Source organism: Amblyraja radiata, chromosome 19 (assembly GCF_010909765.2).
Source record: "Amblyraja radiata isolate CabotCenter1 chromosome 19, sAmbRad1.1.pri, whole genome shotgun sequence".
Taxonomy (NCBI): Eukaryota; Metazoa; Chordata; class Chondrichthyes; order Rajiformes; family Rajidae; genus Amblyraja; species Amblyraja radiata.
This window is the reverse complement of record NC_045974.1, coordinates 24,142,041-24,165,215: the sequence shown is the minus strand read 5'-3', so window position 1 is coordinate 24,165,215 and position 23,175 is coordinate 24,142,041. Positions and strand designations below refer to the sequence as shown.

General features: G+C 46.1%; 1 protein-coding gene and 1 long non-coding RNA gene across 2 annotated transcripts in view; one reads left to right on the top strand and one right to left on the bottom strand.

Moving 5' to 3' along the window:
- The window catches only part of LOC116984018 (tetratricopeptide repeat protein 41-like), a 34,685-nt gene extending 24,226 nt beyond the window's left edge, over positions 1–10,459 (top strand). Inside the window, exons 11-16 of the mRNA XM_033038048.1 lie at positions 1,656–1,839; positions 4,863–5,010; positions 6,619–6,768; positions 7,917–8,041; positions 9,164–9,290; positions 9,369–10,459. Of these exons, the coding sequence (XP_032893939.1) occupies positions 1,656–1,839; positions 4,863–5,010; positions 6,619–6,768; positions 7,917–8,041; positions 9,164–9,290; positions 9,369–9,999 (1,365 nt within the window). The 3' untranslated portion in view covers positions 10,000–10,459. The remainder of the gene's footprint in view (positions 1–1,655; positions 1,840–4,862; positions 5,011–6,618; positions 6,769–7,916; positions 8,042–9,163; positions 9,291–9,368) is intronic.
- LOC116984019 lies at positions 819–3,661 on the bottom strand. Its single transcript, XR_004414861.1, has 2 exons — positions 3,600–3,661; positions 819–1,133 (listed from the first exon to the last, which is right to left on the bottom strand). It is a non-coding gene; the product is annotated as an uncharacterized LOC116984019 (long non-coding RNA).
- Positions 10,460–23,175: the final 12,716 nt, after the last annotated feature.

The window sequence follows — 23,175 nt, the reverse complement described above, 5'->3', positions numbered from 1 at the left end:
TTTGGAGTATTGTGTGTGGTTCTGGTCGCCCCATTACAGGAAAGACGAGGAGCTTTTGGAGAAGGTGCAGGGGAGGTTTACCAGATGCTGCCTGGATTATAAGGTTTCAGCTACCAGGGGATAAACTTGGGTTGTTCGATCTGGAATGCCGGAGGTCAAGGGGAGTTGATAGAAGTAGATAAAATTTATGAGAAGGCATTGATATGATAGTTAGTCAGAACCAGGGGAGGCAGTGGAGGCAGATACGATAGTGGCGTTTAAGAGGCTTTTAGATAGGGACATGGAAGTGCATGGAACAGAGGGATATAGAGGATGTACAGGCAGATGAGACCAGTTTAACTTGGCATCATGATCGGCACAAACATTGTGGGCTGAAGGATCCGTTCCTGTGCTGTACTATGTACTACAGGTATTTTTGTTTAAAATTTTTATAGATATTTTTTGCCTCAAAAGTGCTTTATTAAAGTAATAGCCTTGTTGTCCTGCAATACGATTAACTGACTTTAGTATTCCTGAACATAAAATTATGAAAACTGATATCAAAATAGTGCTCAATGTATACATGCATTAAACTCTAGACATAGAACTGAGAAATGTGCTTACACATTGCAATATTTATGTGCGTTACCTAATATAATTTCTATGAAGGAATTCTTTTAAAAGATTGGGGTCGTGATATGGGTATTGTGGAGTCTGTGATTTTCATTGTGGTAAATGAAGTGATGGGGGAACAGGTAATTGGTTCAATTTAAATAAATCAAGAGTATAGTGAGAATACAGGTAGCTCACAGGAATATAGAAGTTGTGCATGGATTAGGTTTAGGTTTTAAGTTTTGGTTTATTATTGTCATGCTGAACTGAAGAGCCTATTCCCACGCTGTACGACTCTTGAGTAGCTGATCTCTCCTGCAGACTGCCGTTGCACATAGGTCGTCAGATCTTGTTGATTTTCACAGTTCGGATGCTCCAGGAAGTCAGGGACTCTGCTACAGTGACAGGGCATTGTCTATGACAGATCAAGGCTTCAGAGGGTTGGAAGGCTGAGGATCTCGATGGTCGCTGATTGATTACACATGGGTCTGGGAGTCTAGTCAGAAGGTCATTTAATCCTGAAGGTTGTAAGATCGCCAGACCTGAAAGTGGATTAAATAGAACATTGTTAGCAATTATGATAGAATGGAGCATTAAAAGAGTAGAACGATCATAATAAATGCAAGGAGATGACCTGCAGGCTGCAGCACCGCAAAGAGTCACCACGCTCCAGCACTTTCATGCTGAGGTCTGAGAATTTAAACATGAGAGTAACCACTTTAAATGATGTAAAAAGTGAAGCTATGTATTATTGAGAGGTAAGAATCTCATGAAAAGCAGAGAAAACAGCAGAGGTTACTGACAATGTGAAGGATGGGAGACCAGAGAATGGCAAAACACTGAGGTAAATAAATATGATGGTGGGAAATAAGGATGGCCGGCCTGGGAAAAGAATGCAGATAGGGAATTACACAGAAAAATAATTTGCCATTCATGTTGATAGAGAGATACTGAAATTGAATATTTTTGAAAGAAGTACGGTATTTCATATTATCCTATCACTTGTCATTCTTTGAAAAGTCCAATTACTGCAAATTCTGAAGCATGTTTTTGATTCATTGCAGTCATGTCCTTTGAACCTGATGGAAACAGAGATTCATTTTAAAGTGCACTATTGCATTGGAGAAATGAGCCTCACTGCGGGAAATTTGCAGAATGCAGAAAAGCATTTTCAAAGGGCTTTGCACAGCATTGATTATGCACCGAAAAACCTCAGGAAATATCTTCCAGATATTATAATTTGCACAGGTAATAGAAAACATATTGTATGTCACTCAGGAAAGTGAACTTTATAACATACCAGAGAAGTTAGTGTGAAAACAGAAGAGTTTTATTGTCATATGTCCCGAAATGGAACAATGAAACTTTTACTTGCAGCAGCACAATAGATATGCAACGGTAGTACTCTGTAAACACCGTGGTTCAGAGCTTATTTAGAAGTTGCAGTGTTTAATAGCAGGATGGTTGAAGGGAAGAAGCTGCTCCTGAATCTAGACATTAACGTTTTCAGGCTCCTATATGTTCTTCCTGATGCAGGAGTAAAATGAGAGTGTGGCCCGGGAGGCAACGACTCCGGTAAAACACTTAGATGGTGGGAGGATATTATGTGTATGGCAGGCATGGGTTCTCAAATTATTTTTTCCTTTCGCAAATGTTACCCCTCAATTTGCACTTTAATTCTGAACATTGAATAAAACCCATGTGTTTATAAAATTATATCCCCTGTTTGTAACTCTACTGTGTCACATCTAGGGGGAGCGCCAATCCCGTCTGAAAACCTGGGCGATAAACCTCAATGATTATTTTCCTTCAGTGTTCCACAATGAATGCAATGGTTCTTTTCAGTTTAATTATTATCTGGAAAATATATGTTTGTCATGAGTGAGCCTTAATTAATGTTAGAGAACATCTTGAGGCACGGGATAAATTCAACTTCTCGAGTTGAAGAAGGGTCCCAACGAGGGCCAGCCTCTGGGGGTGCGGGGCCCAATTAGGAACAATTTTGGTGAGCCCCAGGTTCCCAGCCAAGGTCTGTAGATTCATAGAAATATAATTAAAGTCTGTTATAGACTTTATATCTCGATGGTAGAATGGAAAGTAATCAAAATGTGCGCTTAAAATGTGCGCTTAATGGACCAAACAGATCTAAGCTACATTTTAATATAAAATTGCATACATGTAACAAACAAAATGTGTAGATCACCTCTGAAAAGTACATAGTTACAATACCACTTGTTTTAGTGACTGAAATGGAAAAAAAGTAATTTCATTAAATAGATCCTGGAAAACCAATAACCATTGGTGAAAAACCAGTCCAGGCATTAAATTTTGGACTTCGGCCCCATCCTTGAGACTCTTGAAAGGCGCCCATAAATAAATGTATTATTATTATTATTATTATCCTACCCTTTGGGCTTCTACCCCATCCTAACTTAGTTGTGTGTGTTAGTTGTCTGTGCGTTATGTGTGTGTGGAAGGGAAGGAAGAAGAGAAGGGAGGGTGGGAGGGAAGGAGAGAAGGGAGGAAGGATGGGAGGGAGGGAAGTAGAGAAAGGAGGGAGGGAAGGAGAGAAAGAAGGGATGGAGCGAATGAGAGAAGGGAAAAGAGAGAGGAAGGAGGGAGGGAAGGAGAGAAGGGAGGAGAGGGCCGGTGGCGGGAGCGGATGCCGGGGTTCGGGTGTGAGCTGAGGCCGATGTTTGTAAACGTTGCTCCAACCCCTGGCCCGACCCTCCGTGTATTGTTCACCGCATCTCCCCGGGCAAGAGCGGAACTCGCTATCAAAACATGGAGGGGACGGGGTACACAATTTTTTGGCGGCCACGCACGCATGCGCACACTCACACTCACACACAAGCGCGAGGCTTCGGAGGCTCAATCCAGCGTTAAATGCAGCTCAACTGCCTGTCTCACCGGATTAACTACAGCCCTGGCTGGACTGACGGGATACCAGCGCTGCTTCTCCGCGCTGGCCATATTTCCCGCAGGTCCAGGAAGGGCTATAGGCTCACCTGGCGGGACAGGCAGAGTTGACCTGGTTTAGCGCTGCTTCTCTGCACTGGCTGTGGGCCTGGGGGCACCGCGCCAGTCTGACTACCGACCAAAGATCCTATAGCGGAGGATCTTTGCTGCCGACCTCTATGGCCACCGGTGGGGGGGGGGGGTTACTCGGGAGGGGGCGGGATAGCGCCAGAGACCCGGCCGGGATCGATCCTGGCTGCAGATGAAGCGCAGGTCTGTGCCACGTCTCCCTCCTCCAATCACCGCACTGTATCCTCAGTCGACCCCCCCCCCCACTCCTCCATCCTCCAATCATCGCGCTGAATTATCATGTCCCGCCCCCATTGCCTGCTGACCAACGTCTCTCTCGTCCAATCGGCACCCTCGATCTTCAGTCTCACTCCCACTGTCTCGCGGAAAGCAGAGATTTCACCGGGTTTTAAAATCCGGATTACAAAAACTTGGGCATGTCCCCCACCTCTCAAAACATGGGGGGGACGTGTCCCCTCTGGCACCCCCGGGTTTTCCGCCCCTGTCCCCGGGGAGAGAGAGGGGTGGAGCTGGGGTTGTGTGTGTGACTGGAGGGACGGGAGCGCTGCCATGAGCGAATGAACCACCTCCTCCTCTCCCCCTTCTCCATTCCCCCTCACACCCCCCTCCCCGTCTACACCTTTCTTCCCCCTCCGCCCCTCTACTCTCTCTCCGCCCCTCTCTCCCCCCTACTCTCTCTCCGCCCCTCTCTCCCCCCTCTATCCGGGGTAGATATACCCGAGCCGAGAGTAGATAACTGTGGCGCGAGGCCCCCTTACTCGCGGGGCCCAATTGGGAGCAATCTGTCCAATCGGCCTAAGGCCGGCCCTGGTCCAAACCCGAAACGTTACCTATTTCACGTTCTCCAGAAATGTTGAGTTACTCCAGCACTGTTTTTTTTTGTAATTCAACCTGTCCCTCATTACCAGGACATTAATGGAAAGCTGATGGAACTTTTACTGGGCATAATTAAACAAAACCACTCGGTTTGCATCCTATAAAACTAGATTGATCCTAGTTGTTCCACAGCCCATGATCTCTGTAGTCAGGATCGAACCCAGGATCTGGCACTGTGAGGCAGCTACTGTACCGTTGCACCACTGTACCGCCCCTCAGATGCACTTGTCAATCACCTTCAAGCAATGAAATAATCAGTTCCCTTAAGCTGTAACAATAAATGCTGCAATTTCTTAAATTGCGTTGGTATCTGAATAGAGCAACTTAATTGCTAATTTGCCTTGCAGTGCAGTTGTTGTGTAAACTGGCTAATTTAATGATGAATGAAGGCTCCCCCAAAGTTGATGAGATCCTACTCAAGACAAAGAAAATGATAAAAAAAATCCACAGTCCATACGGAGAAGCAAACTTTAAAATTCTTGAAGGTTTCCAGAAGTAAGTTTGTTTACTGGTTACTTCTGCTTGTCTTTTCACATCAAAGGCTGTTACTACACCTTATCAATGTGCTCACAGGGAACTAAACATTAATCATCCTCTTTACTGTTTTTATGCTCGACCCCTTCAGAAGTCCTTGTGCATTAACTACATGCTGGAGGACTGGGAACTCAGTAAGGAAAGTGCTGGAGTAACTCAGGCAGTATCTGTGGAGGGAATGGATAGGCATCATTTTGTGTTGGACCATTCTTTCGTCTGAAGAAGCTGCCTGTCCCGCTGACATACTCCAGCACTTTGTGTTTTGTTGAAGATTCCAGCATATGGCTTGATTGTAACTTTTACACTCTATGAGTTAATAGATTATGGCTTCAAGTTCCATCCCCAAAACATTAACAATACAACACTCAACTCAAGCATAAGTAGGTACTGCCTATTTCATGATGCCGACTTTCAAATGAGATGAGTAATCAACGTGTAAGATGGCCTCTGAAGCCAACACATATACAATGGACAAGAATGCGGGAATTCCCTCCATTAATCTGACCAATACAGACTCAGTCATATAGCATGGAAACAGGCACTTAAGGCCCTGTCCCACTTGGCGGTCATTTACACGACAGGCCGGTAGTGAATGACGCGAGACAGTCGCGCAACGGTCGCGCGCGTCATCATGCGTCCGCACAGCCGTCTGGAGAGCGTGACGCCATTTAAAGATAGACACAAAATACTGGAGTAACTCAGCGGGACCGGCAGCATCTCTGGCGAGAAGGAATGGATGATGTTTCGGGTTGAGATTCTTCTTCAGTCTGAAGATGGGTCTTGACCCAAAATGTCACCCATTGCTCCTCTCCAGAGATGCTGCCGGTCCCGCTGAGTTATTCCTGCATTTTGTGTCTATCTCCAATCGTCTTGGCCCCACTCTGGGAGTAGGAGTGGGGGCGGATCCGGATCCGCAACGGCCGTGAGCCCCAGGCCGAGCTCGGCAATAGCTTGCCTGCTGCTGTTGGTGTGACGTGGCGCCGCGCCAGGGTGTCCCACTTGCCCGTCATTTACGCGACAGGTCGGTGGCGCGCGAAGATTTCGTGCAGAACGATGCCGCGCGCAACTCCACACTCCTCCACGCCACTCCATGCGCCCGTCCCGCGCTACCCACATGCTACCAGGTCGCGCAAATGACGGCCAAGTGGGACAGGCCCTTTAGGCCCAACTTACGTATAACAACCATGATGCCCCATCTACACTAATTCCACCTGCCTGCATTTGGCCAATATCCCTCTAAATGTTTCCTATCCCGCTACCAACACCATGACAAAGAATAGATTACTTGGGCATCTTCACATTTCTGTTTATGGGGGCTTGATGGATAGACATTGGTTACCACATGACCTGAATTACAATAGTAACTACTCCTAAAATTCCTCACAGGTTGTAATATGCTTCGAATGTCCAAACCCATTAAAGGCATTATGAAAGTCAAATTTTAGCTAATATTGATAGTATATTTTTATTTTTCCTACTTGGATTGAAATATACTTTCTAGAAGTTACAGTATTAGTCATTGACCATCCTTTAAAACTTATGATTAAAGTAATTTCATTGTCTTCTTAGCATCCATGTCGGAATATTTTCTGTTGCTGAACAATGTTTTCGATGTGCTCTGGATATCAGGCAGAAATGGTATGGTGAATTACATCCCCTTGTTGGTGAGCTAATGGAATTCCTGGGGGATATATTATCCAGTTATGAGGCATCAAAGAGGTAATTGCTGCTATTTATACCATTCCTCTCTCCCCATGAAAGTGTTAAAATTCTTACGGTCAAAATTCAATGCAGTATTCTAGAAGGTCCTTTACCTCAGTCTTAAGTTTTCATGAAAAGTTATCAATGTGAAATATTAGCTCTGGTTCTCTCTCCACTGATGATGCCTGACTTGTTGAGTATTTCTAGTATTTTTCCATTTAAAATTTAGATTTCCATACAATTAGTTCTATTATAATGCCTCAGTAGCATTCCAAAGAAACCTTGCGTTACAGAAAATTACATTAAAGTAGTTGTGTCAAAGGGGAAAAGAGGGTTAAGGGCTAGAGAGTTACAGACTCGCAATAGCAGTTATTTTTTCTTGAGGATTTTCAAGGATGAAGGCCTTTTTAATAGCTCTATATTTAATGTGGTTACTTCAAACTAAAAATACAAAAGGCTGTATGTTACATTGAAACCGATGTATTATGCTCGCATAATAGAAATAGCGCTCCCTAATTCATCAATTGCATTATATGCAATAGGCAACGTGGAAACATATTACAGCAAAATGTATCTGCATTTTTTTTGTCTACCAGTTATCTTAATATTTAGTACTAGTAAGGCCCTATCTAAACTCCAGAGTAAATTTCAGAAAACTGAGGCTCAGTTTAACACAAAGTAACTAAATTTACAGAAATGTAATACTGACTTTTTTAATAGTTGTGGTGATTTGAAGAAAATCAGTGGCCAAAATTGTTTCAGTGTGGAGGGAGGAGTAGCATAGTCTTTTAGACACTAAATAGATAGATAGATAGACACAAAATGCTGGAGGACAGACAGCAACTCAGGAGAACATTGATAGGCGATGTTTCGTGTCGGCACCCTTCTTCATGCTCAAGTCTTAAGAAGAAAATCGCTAGGTGACATTTCAGGTCGGAACCCCCTGAGACTCCAGAGATGCTGACTGACCTGCTGAGTTACTCTAAATAAACTATTTCGAGGGATATGGTTCAAAACAAGGGGAAGCTTGGTCGGCATTCTGAGAAAGTCTTTCACAACTATTCATTATCTTATTGCTCACAGTTGGTGTTTGCTGGTGTTTTGGATTTACAAAGGGGCCTCTATATCATCACACAATGTATTTTCTTGATTTATGACTTTGATAGGAGTCAAGCAGAAGGGATTTATAGACAAGTGATCAAGATTCAAGAGGAAGCCGGGCGGCAAGCCACATCTCCAGAGAGTCGAGAACAAGTCGATCTCAACAAAGCCCTTACAATTTCAAAACTAGGTATGAAATATGCATACTTATTCTTGGGATGATGTTTCTTGAAACAGTGTACACAAGAACTTTGTGACAGTTGGCATAGAACAAATGCACTGTACAGGAAACATCTGTGTAACTATTTACAAAATACGCAATGGCAAAAAATATCATCAGCCACTGTGCTGCCCCTGCATGGAAAATAAATGTAGTGAAGATAAATGTGATCAATTTAAAGGCTAAGGTATCAATTTGTTAGGATGGCAATATTAAGAAATTTGTAGTTTAAGTTTAAATAGAAAAAGCTGCAAATGCTATAAACAAAAGTTAGAAAGTGTGCCAAAAGGCAAGAGCCAACAAAGAAAAACATTGTTTAGCATTTCGGTTTCAATGAAGAGACTGCAACTGAAAATTTAACCCATCCTTCATTTTTTTCAAACGTCGGTTGCGATTTCATAATTTCTTTCTAATACTTCAGGTTTATTGTACTGGAATCATACTCATTAACATCTTATCTATCATACTGTGCCATAAATCTCTTCCCAGTTTCCTCCCGGCAACTGAACCATCCCAACCAACAACTAGAGAGCAGTCCTGAGCTACTATCTACCTCATTGAAGACCCTTGGACTATATCTGTCTTTTACTGGACTTTATCTTGCACTAAACGCGATTCCCTTTATCATGTATCTGTACACTGTAGATAGCTTGATTGTAATCATGTACAGTCTTTCCCCTGACGCAACAAATAGCTTTTCACCGTACCACGGTTGGTACTCATGACAATCAACTAAACTAACTAAAAAAACTAAATGCATCCCATAGGAAATGAAACAAATTTGGGCAAATCTAAAAGAACCAACAATCTGGCAGAGGAACAATCTGGTGGAGGAACAATCTAACATCTGTGGATTTAAATAATAGGCAGTTCTCAATGTGGGTATATAACATAAAATCTGTACCGATGTATGAATGTACAAATAGTCATATCTGGCGATTCTTGCATGCGGTCTCTGTACTATTTCAATACATTTTGTACTAATTGGGGATTGTGCTTGGCAATACTGAATTGTATGCAAAAAATAACTTTGCTCTACGTCTGTACATGTGACAATAACGAACCATTGATATGATCACTTTTTTTAAACAGGTAGACTTCTGCAAAATGACGTGAGTTATAAGGTCAAAAAGGAGGCAGCAGAATGTTTACGTCAGTCATTTGACCTTCTAACCAAGCTGCTAGGTTCAAAACATCACCTAACAATGGATGTTCAAAGGTATGAAATCTTTGCATTTTATTAGTCATTAACTACATTTAAATCTCTATATCTCACCGCCATTTTTTCCCCCCATAGGTCACTGAAACAGGCAGAGTTACAAATCCACAAAGATTTTGCATTTTTCAAGAGGCCGGTGATCCCAACATCTGAAAAATCCTCAGGTCTACCATCAACAAAGGAAAATATCCTGACCAGTCCTCGTCTCACTTCCAAAAAGCTTCAAACAACGAAGAATGGTCTTCGGACAGCGGCCAGTTTAAAACCTGCAAAAACAATAGGGGAGACACAAACAGATGTCTGTCCTGCAATACGGGCTGGTGTGAAATGTGAGGACGACGAATCTACTCTGGCACAGGAGGATTTGGCCAGTTCAAGTTCTGCTTTGAATTTACATATTTGCAAACGCAATTTGCCTCAAAGACCATGTCCGTTAATGGTGCAACAAGGAAGTAAATGTCCAGTTATAAAAAGGAATTCAACTGCATTGGCCAAAAACCATACCCAGGCTGCTTCAGCATTCAAGCCATTAGCTACCAACAAACAAGCTACTTTTGCGCAAGGCATTAATTCCTTAACACCACCTTCAAGAACCATTCCTTCAGAAAGAAGACTTTGCTTGGCATCGTTCATCCTGGCAGCTTCGAACAGTTCCAGACCTTTGCTGCCCAAAAGACGGACAATAAGAAGGAATAGTGAGATGGCTTGAAAGAAGTTTTGTGCTTCTTTGCTGATGTACATTGCCATAAAGCAGTAGGATTTGGGTATCCCAGAGTTGCTCTTAGACATACGGATTAGACTATTAATGACAGCCACATAGTCAAATTGGAAGACTGAAAAATTGGAAAGTGAAACAGCCAACATCATTCTCAAGTCCTTCTTGGTTCACAAAGCATGTCCCTAAATGTTTTATTCGCTAAGAGTTGAGGATGTTGAATGTTCATGAATAAAGAGCTAAGCCATAAATACAATCTCATCTTTCTTTATTATCAAAACTCACTACAGGGGACACCACAAATTGAGAATCCTGAAGCACAAAGTGAGAGAAGTTTGGCTTTGGTTGCCACCACCGTTATTACTGTGTGCAGGGCGGCACAGTCGTGCAACGATAGAGTTGCTGCCTTACAGCACCAGAGACCAGGGTTCGACCCTGACCGCAGGTGCGGTCTGCACGTAGTTTGTACGTTTTCCCTGTGATCATGTGGGTTTGCCCCGGTGCTCCAGTTTCCTCCTATGTTCGAAAGGTGTACAGATTTGTAGTTTAATGTCTTTGGTAAAATCATAAATTTGTCCCGTGTGTAGGATAGTGCTAGTGTTTGGGGACCACAGGTCAGCACAGACTTGGTGAGCTGAAGGGCCCTTTTCCATGCTGTGTCTCTAAAGTTTAAAGTCTATAGAGTACAACTGACAGCTACTCTTGCATGTACTGTACCTTTTCACCTTGTTCACCTGGGGCATTGGGTACAAGATGCCCTTTCGGTCTGAACAAAATTATGTTGCCTGCAGTCATACACAGAATCAATAATAACAAAACATACAATAAACACAAATTAAACATCCACCACAGTGAGTTCACCAAGCACATCCTCACTGTGATGGAGGCAAAGTCTTAGTCTCCGTCTCTTCCCTCCTTGTTCTCCCTCTGCGCTGAGGCGATCGATCCAGGCCGAAGATGCCGCTCTCCAGTCCAGCGGACCTCCGTGGTGATGTCGCCGCCGCCGAAAGCCAGAACGCCGTCTCCGCTCCGAGACGGCCCGCCACAGCATCAGCTCCGGGCCGCCGCCCCCGCTCCAGGCCGCCGCCTCAGCTCCAGGTCCTGCAGTCTCTGCTCCAGGCCGCCGCCCCAGCTCCAGGCCGCCGCCCCAGCTCCAGGTCCCGCAGTCTCCGCTCCAGGCCCGCCGCCCCAGCTCCGGGTCCCGCAGTCTCCACTCCGGGCCGCCGCCCCAGCTCCAGGCCGCCGCCCCAGCTCCGGGCCGCCGCCCCAGCTCCAGGCCGCCGCCCCAGCTCCGGGTCCCGCAGTCTCCGCTCCAGGTCCCGCAGTCTCCGCTCCGGGCCGCCGCCCCAGCTCCGGGTCCCGCAGTCGCCGCTCCAGGTCCCGCAGTCTCCGCTCCGGGCCGCCGCCCCAGCTCCAGGCAGCCGCCCCAGCTCCAGGCCACTGCCCCAGCTCCGGGTCCCGCAGTCTCAGCTCCGAGCCCCGCTGCATCAGCTCCAGGCTGCCGCCGAAAGCCAGAACGCCGCACCAGCAAGTCGGGCCACCGCTGCCTTAGCCCCGAAGACGGCCAGCCTCTCGTTGGTAAGTCCTGGCTGGATCTGCCTCCGGAGCCTCGGGGTCGGTCGCAGGTTGGAGGCCGCCAGCTCCGCCATTAGGCCTCAGTGCAGACGGAGGCAGAGAAGGGGGATACGACACGAAAAAGTCGCATTCCCCCGAAGGAAGAGACAGAGAACATGTTCCACCCCCTCTAACACAACCCAACAAACTAAAACTTAACCAAAACAAGACAAAAAAAACAACAGAAAAAAGTAAAGACAGACGGACTGCAGGCGAGCCGCAGCTGTTAACAGCGCCGCCACTTCCGGAGTGACTTTGGTTAGGCGGCATTTGTTGTGCCATGTGTTATTCTGGCCGTCCCATTACTGGAAAGACGTCAAGGCTTTGGAGAGGGTGCAGAAGAGGTTTTATCAGTATGCTGCCTGCATTAAGTGGATATTTACTATAAGGAGAAGTTGGACACATTTGAATTGTTTTCTCTTGAATGCCGAATGTTGCGGGGAGACATGATAGAAATTTACAAAATTACGAGAGGCAGATTCTCCAGCATTTTTTGCTACCTTTGATTTTTCCAGCATCTGCAGTTCTTTCTTAAACAACAGGTCGACAGTCAAAACCTTTTTTCCCCAGGGTGGAAATGTTAAAGACCTCAGGGGAGCTGCCATGTTGCATTGCAGTATCCATTGTGATTCATCCTAATGGAATGAGCTCATTTTAGATGCCATTATTAATTTTGTATTCAGGGTCCTGTGGGAGTAAAGCAGGAGTAGGCCTAATTCCTGGAGTGTGTAAGAGATGACATAGAGTATATACAACTATATATAGTATACTACTACATATGTGTTAAATATTCTACTGCTAGTTGCATATACCACAGTAATATACATCAACATATTCAATTCAATTCAATTCAATTCAATTCAATTTATTGTCATTTGGACCCCTTGAGGTCCAAACGAAATGTCGTTTCTGCAGCCATACATTACAAACAAATAGACCCAAGACACAACATAATTTACATAAACATCCATCACATTGCTGTGATGGAAGGCCAAAAAAACTTATCTCTCCACTGCACTCCCCCCCCCCCCCCCCCCGATGTCAGAGTCAAAGTCAAAGCCCCCGGCTGGCGATGGCGATTGTCCCGCGGCCATCAAAGCCACGCCGGGCGATGCAAGGTCGCGCACCGGGTCCTGGTGTTAGAGCCCCCGGCGGGCGCCCGCAGTCCCGCAGCCATTCCAAGCCGCGCGGGGCGATGGTGCAAGGCCCCGCTCCAGGAGCTCTTCAACCCCGCAACTCGGGCGGGAGAAGTCGCCGTTGCGGAAGCCCCGAAAAGCGGTCTCCCTCCAGGGACCCGCGGGCTCCCGGTGTCACTGTCCGCCAAACCCGCAGCTGCAGCCACCGAATCCCCGGAGGTCGGGCCGCAGCAGCGCCCACCACAGCTCCACCCGCTCTGGACTCGGCCAGCTCCGCGACGGTGAGGTGAGTAGTCGGCACCACAGCCCCCGGTCTTCCTGTTGGAGGCCGCTCCTCGTTGCAGCCCCAACGACAACGGAGACCCGACAAAGAAAAGGTCGGGTCTCCCGTGCAAGGAGAGATTTAAAAGTTACCCCCTCCCCCCCACACCACCCCCACCCCCCCACACACATACCCTAACAAAAAATAACAAAAACTACATAAAAACATAGACATAAAATAATAAAAACGCAGACGGACTGCAGAGGCCGCTGCTGACGAAAGTCGCGCCGCCCACCGAATACCCTAATAGTATAGTATAATATATGTAATAGGATATCTATGTTACTAAAAGTCTGATCTTGACCACTTCCTGTTGTTCTGTATATTGATTTTAGAAAAAACGCTGCCATTTACGGCTGCGATTTTTGGCCATCTTACTCAGAGTCCCCCTCCGCTGCGCGGGACAAGATCATTTTTCCCATCATTTAAAAGTAAAAGAGTTATTAGTGTTTAAAAAATGTTGAGATTCTCTCTCCTGAAGGCCACGCCCCTTCCAGAGGGACTATAAAACCCGGAAGTGTTGAGTGCCTCAGTCAGTCTCTGCATGATGGGGGAGCGAGAGGGTCATGTCTCTCAGTCTGAGCTGTGAATAACACTGAACACATGTCTACTAAACTGTGAGTGGTTTTACTGACCTTGCAGTGCCCTTAATATGGTTTGAAAATATAGTTTGGCAATGCGAAAGCTGTGTTGCCTTTGATTTGGAAATGCTAAAGCTGTGTTGCCTTTGGTTTGGAAATGCTAAAGCTGTGTTGCCTAATTAAAGTTGCCTTGCCTGAATTAAAGTTGCCTTGCCTAATTAAAGTTGCCTTGCCTAGTTAAAGTTGCCTTGCCTAATTAAAGTTGCCTTACCTTCTATATAATTAAAAGTCTAATCTTGACCACTTCCTGTTTGCACTTTATATTCATCATCGGTGCCCCGCTCCCTGCCATGGATGCCCTCCACTGCAAACGGTGTCTGAGACGGGCCGGGAAAATCATCAAGGACCCCTCTCACCCTAACCATGGACTATTTGCCCTCCTCCCATCAGGGAGGCGGTACAGGAGCCTCAGGTCTCGCACAAGCAGGCTGAGGAACAGCTTTTTCAATAACACCATTACACTGCTGAACTCACAGTCCCGTCGCTAGCTATCTTTAGACTCTCCCATTTATATACATTTATTTGCCTATGTACCAGTTTAATTCATCCACAGTCCACACATTGTTAACCAGTATTTTTATTTCTACTATCTTGCACTATGACCAGACGCTAAACTGCATTTCGTTGTAACTGTACTCGTATTTGTGCAATGACAATAAAGTTGAATTGAATTGAATATTGATTTTAGAAAAAAACGCTACCCGTACGCCTGTGATTTTTGGCCATCTTACTCAGAGTCCCCCTCCGCTCATCGGGTGCCGAGGATTTTTCCCATCTATGAAAAATAAAAGAGTTATTAGTGTTTAAAAAATGTTGAGATTCTCTCTCCTGTCAATCACGCCACGAAGGCCACGACCCTACTGGTGAGAGGGGGGAGGGACTATAAAACCCAGAAGTGTGGGCGTGGCTCAGTCTCTGCAAGATGGAGAGGTCATGACTCGCTGTCTTTAGTGGCCTTGCACCCTGCTTGAAATGGTATGAAACAGCACTTGAATTTGGTGGACTTGCACTCTGCTTGAAGTGGTAAGAAACTGCACTTTAATTTGGTGGCCTTGCATCCTGCTTGAAGTGGAATTTCAAGGAATAGCCGTGAGTCAACTGCCAGCCCACCAGTCGTGAGTGACTGAGCTGCCAGCACAACAGGCTTGAGCGACTGAGCCGCAAGCGCAAGAATCCATTTGGCCCACAATGTCCACTTTGGAAACCAGTCTCTTCAGCCTACAACACCCATACTAATGCTTCAGAAAGCGCCCCCACCCCCCATCCCCCACTGGCCACCAATATTGGAATTGGTGGAGAGGTGGAACATTGAGCTGGGGGACCAGCCCTCCTGTGTGATGCTGGGACCCAACTATAAATATTTATAGTTTATAAGAGATAGTATTCTACATGGAATGTACTACAGGGTTGGTGCATTTAAGAAGCTTTTGGATAGGCACATGAATATGGAGAGAATGGAGGGATATGGAGAAGGGATTAGTTTCGTTTGGCATCATGTTCGGCACAAACTGTGCTGTACTATTCTATGCTTTATCATTATGTTCAGGAACCATTGAGGGGTCAGGCTATTTTGGACCACGCATTGTGTAATAAAAAAGTGTTAATTGATAATCTGGAGCCTTTAGGGATCATTGATTATGATAAGAATTTTATGTAAAAATTCTGTGATTTAGTTTTGACGTGACGGTGGGCTTTTAGGATGCTCTGTAGCTGCTCAGTAACAATCCTTGACTCACACTCCCTTGAGGGAACATATCATCCTGGAGTCACGTCTGTAGCCACAGAAAACTGTGCTAGTTGAGCACGGTGGCGCAGCGGTAAAGCTGCTGCCTTACAGCGCCAGAGACCCGGGTTCAATCCTGACTACGGGTGCTGTCGGTACGGAGTTTGTATGTTCTCCCTGTGACTGCGTGGATTTTCTCTGGGTGCTCTGGTTTTCTCCCTCACTCCAAAGACGTACAGATTTGATGGTTAATTGGCTTTGGTAAAAAAATGTAAATTGTCCCTAGTATGTAGGATTGGGCTAGTGTATGGGTATCGCTGGTTGGCATGGACTCAGTGGGCCGAATGGCCTGTTTCCACGCAGTATCTCAAAAGTCTAAAAGAAAAACTTGCCTGTCCATGTTTCCCCAATGACTTTAACTCATTCACTTCTTCCCTGCCTGCCCAATTGCACCACTCACAGTGCCATGCTGTGAATGATGCAATATGAGGAAATAAGATATACTTCAGAAATATTTACATAAAATTATATCAAATGCATAAGATAACACTGTAGTCAATTTTGGAAAAAAAACATGGCACTCAACACCATTCCAAAGGGAAAATATGTTAGTAAGTAAGATTGAGTGTGAGGACTTCGCACTACTTGCCTACTCCTCTTAGTCTGCTTCACTCTGGCCCTGTTCCAACTGAAGCTGCAATAGGAGCCTTCCTATCCATGAAGTTCTCAGCCTCACTGATCAAGATTCCCAGCAAGCCGTGGCCAAACCCACCAGCAGGCCCGGCTCCCCCTCCCGCCCACCGTGGATTGGAGCCTCACTTGCCGAGGACGGGCTCGCCCATTGTAGACTGAGGGTTCGCTCACCGAGGACAATACAATACAATACAATACCTTTTATTTGTCATTTGAACCTCACATGAGGTTCAAACAAAATTTGGTTTCTGCAGCCATACAAAAAAAGAACCAAGACACACACCAACACAATTCAATTCACATAAACATCCATCACAGTGAGTCCTCCTCACTGTGATGGAAGGCAAAACTTAAACATATCTCTCCCCTGCCCTCCCCTCTCCCCCCCATGTCAGAGTCAAAGACAGAGTCAAAGCCCCCGGCGGGCGATGTTAAATGTCCCACAGCCATTAAAGCCACGCCGGGTGATGCAAGGCCACGCACCAGGTCTTGGTGTTGGAGCCCCGGCGGGCTCTTGGTGATGGAGCCCCGGTGGGCGCTCACAAAGTCCCGCGGCCATTCCAAGCCGCGCGGGGCGGTGATGTAGGCCCCGCTCCAGGTAATCTTCAACCCCGCAACTCGGGCGGGAGAAGTCGCCGTTGCGGAAGCCCCGAAAAGCGCTCCCAGCAGGGACCCGCGGGCTCCCGGTATTACTGTCCACAGACCTGCGGTAGGAGCTTCCGGTACTCCGGGTGTCGGGTCACAGCAGCGTTCCACCGCAGCTCCACCCGCTCCGGACTCGGCCAGCTCCGTGATGGTGAGTAAATCCGCAGCTCCGCGACTGGAGCCCCAGGTCATTCCTGTTGGAGGCCGCTCCACGTTGCAGCCCCAACGACAACGGAGACCCGACAAAGAAAAGGTCGGGTCTCCCGTGCAGGGGAAAGACCTTAAAGTTCCCCCACCCCACCCCACCCCCACACACATACCCCGACAAAAAAAACAATAAAAACTACATAGAACAAGACAGAAAACAATAAAAAGACAGACGGACTGCAGAGGCCGCTGCTGACAAGAGTCGCGCCGCCCGGGGGACCCGCCCGGTAGGCCCGGCTCACCGGCCCGGTAGGCCCGCCGCGGACTGAGGCCATGTGGCTGTCAGGCCGTAGCCTGTCGAGTGGAGCCACCAACGTCAACGAACACGGGACCGCGCGACCCGCCTGGAGTGGGTCCAAGGCTCATCTCCCGCTCGCCCACGAAGACCAGGGACAAGAAGGAGGAGAGAGTCGGCGACACCGACGGACGCTGGACAAAGGGCTGGTCGGATGGGGTCCGGAGTGACTGGGTGGGTGGAGAGACCTGACTGTCCCCAACTCTGCTGCAGCTGACGCGGAAGTATGTCAGCTGCCCGGAGCTGCGGCCCCGCTCAACCCAACCTCGTGTGTGGGCGCTGCCGACCCACAGCCCATGACAGTGCAGCCGCACAGGGGGAGGGTGGGTGGAGGGTGGCCGTGGCCGGACAATGCTGACCCCGGGGGGAGAGTGGGGGCTGTCACGAGGGATGCGATCCTTCGGCCGCTTACACCTTGGTGCTCCGGATCAGAGCAAAAAATACTAGAGCATTTGGTTCAGAACGCTCAGTCACCCTCCACAATTATTTACAGCACAAAAATTGGCCATTTTGGCGGTTTTTAACAGGTAAGAAAGTACTGTTTTGTGTGTTAACAGTGTGTGCCGGAAGCTGCCATGTCCTCCAGATGGATTGAGCTGCTCCGTGCGTCACGCCCTTTGACCGATGACCTTAAGTGCAACCCCCCTATTGTACTGGAGGTGCATTCCACTTGGCAGAGCTGTTCTCTGCCACACCTCACCCTTACGAACAACCTATGAACTGTAAATGTCAGGGAGGATTCTCTCCACACCCGCCCAACGCAGCAATGTCGCCCTGTGGAATCCTCCCACCTATTCTCCCCACCTCACCCAAGATTGCCTCATTGACCAAAACTTCTCTGTAGACTGTTCGTGTCCTTAGCTGGGAATGGCAAAGTGCCAACAGCGCTGAGGCATTCATTATTGACTTATCCACTGTTTAATGTAGATCACTGATATGTAATTCAAAAAAATCACAGAAATATTTGCACAAAATTTATTTCAAAAACATAAGACGATAATACTATTTGTACAAAATGTTCCAGCGATTACAACCCATTTCAACTCTATTATATGTTGGAGGTACTCAGATAGCACAGGAGTTTCTCTCCCCTTAGATATTCATTTGAATGTTTAGAGTGTGTGGACAAATTGGAAAAATCATAATGAAATGAAACTTGTCAGACCTAAAAATCACATAAAATTAATATCATTAGCTCATTTTTAGTCAGAGCACCTCTCAATAATTTGGCATTACTTTATCTGAAATAATCTAAATGAAGAAGCCAGGCTTACATGGAATTTATATATTGTTACAACTTGGATTTTTAATAATTGATTCTGCTTCTTCTTCTTTTCGTGTCTTTGAAGCTGGTTGGTTATATGACAGTTTCCCATTCCTTTACACAGTCCTTTGCGTTTTTATTGAACACTGCAAGATCCTTTGGGCTGCACTGGTTGGGTAGTAGGGGGCAGACAAGGCAGTGCTGCATTGTATAGTCCCCTTCTCCACATTCACAGGTGGTTTGGCCAGTTTCATAGCCCCATTTGGCCATGGCAGCTTTTAATCGCCCTGTTCCTGTTCTCAGGCGGTTGAGCATCTTCCACTGGACCCATGGTGCTTCTGAGCCCGGAGGGAGGGCTTCAGAAGGAGGGATACCCATGTCAGTAGGAGGGGGGTTGAACTGCTGGGAATGTACAGTTCAATGTTGGGCGGCACAGTGGTAGAGTTGCTGTCCTACAGTGCCAGAGACCCGGGCTCGATCCTGACTACTCTTTGGAGTGTGGGTGGAAACCAGAGCACCTGGAGAAAACCCAGGCAGTCACAAGGAGAATGTGCAAACTCTGTACAGATAGAACCCATTGTCAGGATTGATCCTGGGTCGTTGGCGCTGTAAGGCAGCAACTCTACCACTGTGCCACCTGATGTAAAAGGCTTTGATTAATAGACAATAGGTGCAGGAGTAGGCCGTCTGGCCCTTCGAGCCAATTATTGGAGTGTGGAAGAATTCAAGATAATTCTGAAGAATAAGAAAGTGGTTAGTTGGCTTAAGGATGGGAAACAGAAAATGGTTAGGATAGGTTAAAATATTGATTGAGATGCAATTCAGTGATAGAGCTACATGTGTTTCTAGTTTATATACAAGATACTGGTTCATATACCGAGTACAAGGTAGTCAAATACGGAGATGATATCAAACTACAGGGGTCAGTGGAATTGGGGGAACCAGCTGAGAAATTACACTCGTCTGATAAAAGAGCACAACAAAGATACTTGAACTGGATGGATTCAAGCAGGAAATTTTCAACTTACTAAGTGTGTGATTACAGGGTGTGGCCCCATGTAGTTGAACACCTGCCAATAGAAATATTATTAATTACCCATTACCCATGAGTAGTTAACATTTTAATGTTTTAAATATGGTTACTAAAGCCCACTGGCCAATACATCTCCCTCATACAACAATTGTTTTAGAGATGCAGCATGTAAACATGCCCTTTGGCCCATCAAGTCCACACAACACCAAGATATGTGATTCCACTATCTCATCCACTCCCTTACACATTATAGTCAATTTACAGAGGCCACTTAACCTGCACGCCTGCATGTGTTTGGGATGTGGGACGAAACCAGAGCATCCAGAAGAAACCCATGAGCTCAAAAGGAGAACGTGCACACTCCATGCAGACAGTACCTGAGGTCAGGATCGAACCCTGATCCCTGGCACTGTGAGGCAGCAGCTCTACCAGCTGCACCACTGTGCTGCCCTAAGGGACTTTTAGATTGACACATGGATATGCCATGGAGAGACTGGAGGGATGTGGGTCACATGCAGGCAGAGAAGGTTACGTTAACATGGCATCATGTTCAGCACTGACATTGTGGGCCGAAGGGCCTTTTCTTATGCTGTACTGTTCTATGTTCTCGCAACGTCAATGAACAATACCAGTTTGAAGAAGGGTGTCGACCCGAAACATCACCTATCCATGTTCTCCAGAGACGTTGCCTAACCTGCTGAGTTACTCGAGCACTTTATGTCCTTTTGTGTATTAACGAGCATCTGCAGTTTTTTAAAAAACATTTTGACCTGCTCAATTCCCATCTAATATTGAAAGTTGAAAAACTAACTTTCAAAATTAGTATCTTAATTTGATGTTAAAAAAAAAGATGGAAATTAAAATGGCGTCTAATATCCTAATAATCTAATACCCTTCCTAACCACAAATTGCTGGAATGACTCAGTAGGTCAGACAGCATCTATGGAAAGGAATAGACAGGTGACATTTCACCCGAATAATGCGGAGATCTTTGTAACAATTTTCCTGAATTATTCAAATTACAGTCAGTCTGTAGAAGGGCCCTGACTAAAACGTCACCCATCATTTTTTTCCTGGGATGCTGCCTGTTCCGCTGAGTTACTCCAGCACGTTATGGATATCTACCTTTCTCAGGGTGATTCTTGGCATTTGTGGTCGATTTTAAATTAGTTAGGGCATGAAGTCATACAGCGTGAAAACAGACCCTTCGGCCCAACCTGCCCCATTATGTCGACCAACATGCCCAATCTACACCAATCCCACCTGCCTGGTTTTGGCCCATATCCCTTTAAACCTATCCTATCCATGTACCTGTCAAAATATTTCTTAAACGTTGTGAAAGTACCTGCCCCAGCTACCTCCTTTAAAAAAAAAAATCGAAATAAACTTTATTCAGAATAAAAAATGTTGAAAACAAGAAGGGTGCATAAATTCAGCCGACTGACAGCTATACATACATTCATTAGCGTTGTATTTAGTTGTGTTCACGGAAATATCATTATACCCAGCATCCTTGCCACTCATGTGGCCCCCTGGGGTGATATCCCTTCCCTCGTTTGAGGGGTATCTCCACCACACCCTGCACCCCAATATCCAGCAGCAGTAGGACACTGGACTGTGGTCCTCCCCCACAGAGCCTTGGCCGCACCAAGCTACAGTAGACGCACAAAGTCTCAAGCCCAAAGCAGGGGAATCGAGAACCAGAGGACATAGGTTTAAGGTGAGGTGGGGGGATTTAATAGGAACCTGAGGGGTAACATGTTTACACAAAGGGTGGTGGGTGTACAGTGTCGGAGGAGGTAGTTAAGGCAGGTATGATCGCAGCGTTTAAGAAACATTTAAACAGGTACCTGTCTAAAGGTACCCGACCCTGGATGACTTGCCCTATGTCCTCTGGTTCTCAATTCCCCCTCTGGGCAAATGTCACCTATTCATGAACAGCTTCTCCACAGCCATCAGGTTATTAAACACAGTCTAACATCGGTAGTGGGGAAACTGCTAGAGTCAGTTATTAAAGATGGGATAGCAGCACATTTGGAAAGTGGTGAAATCATTGGACAAAGTCAGCATGGATTTACGAAAGGTAAATCATGTCTGACGAATCTTATAGAATTTTTCGAGGATGTAACTAGTAGAGTGGATAGGGGAGAACCAGTGGATGTGTTGTATCTGGACTTTCAGAAGGCTTTCGACAAGGTCCCACATAAGAGATTAGTATACAAACTTAAAGCACACGGTATTGGGGGTTCAGTATTGATGTGGATAGAGAACTGGTTGGCAAACAGGAAGCAAAGAGTAGGAGTAAACGGGTCCTTTTCACAATGGCAGGCAGTGACTAGTGGGGTACCGCAAGGCTCAGTGCTGGGACCCCAGCTATTTACAATTTATATTAATGATCTGGATGAGGGAATTGAAGGCAACATCTCCAAGTTTGCGGATGACACTAAGCTGGGGGGCAGTGTTAGCTGTGAGGAGGATGCTAGGAGACTGCAAGGTGACTTGGATAGGCTGGGTGAGTGGGCAAATGTTTGGCAGATGCAGTATAATGTGGATAAATGTGAGGTTATCCACTTTGGTGGCAAAAACAGGAAAGCAGACTATTATCTAAATGGTGGCCGATTAGGAAAAGGGGAGATGCAGCGAGACCTGGGTGTCATGGTACACCAGTCATTGAAAGTAGGCATGCAGGTGCAGCAGGCAGTGAAGAAAGCGAATGGTATGTTAGCTTTCATCGCAAAAGGATTTGAGTATAGGAGCAGGGAGGTTCTACTGCAGTTGTACAGGGTCTTGGTGAGACCACACCTGGAGTATTGCGTACAGTTTTGGTCTCCAAATCTGAGGAAGGACATTATAGCCATAGAGGGAGTGCAGAGAAGGTTCACCAGACTGATTCCTGGGATGTCAGGACTTTCATATGAAGAAAGACTGGATAGACTTGGCTTATACTCGCTAGAATTTAGGAGATTGAGAGGGGATCTTATAGAAACGTACAGAATTCTTGTGGGGTTGGACAGACTAGATGCAGGAAGATTGTTCCCGATGTTGGGGAAGTCCAGGACAAGGGGTCACAGCTTAAGGATAAGGGGGAAATCCTTTAGGACCGAGATGAGAAGAAACTTTTTCACACAGAGAGTGGTGAATCTCTGGAACTCTCTGCCACAGAGGGTAGTTGAGGCCAGTTCATTGGCTATATTTAAGAGGGAGTTAGATGTGGCTAAAGGGATCAGGGGGTATGGAGAGAAGGCAGGTACGGGATACTGAGTTGGATGATCAACCATGATCATATTGAATGGCGGTGCAGGCTCGAAGGGCCGAATGGCCTACTCCTGCACCTATTTTCTATGTATCTATGTATGTAACCCCCAAATAGGCTCTGAACTACATAGAGTTGGGGGCATTGGTTTTGTCTTTTTGCACTATTATTGTTTGTTTATGTGTGTATATATGGGTCCTGATCTTTTTTCTCTCGTTCATTATATTCCTTACAGAATACTATATTGACACATTCTGTTGTGCTGCTGAAAGGAAGAATTTTAAAAATTGCTCTCACTGGGACATATGACCATAAAACACTCTTGACTATTCCTTCTCTCCAGA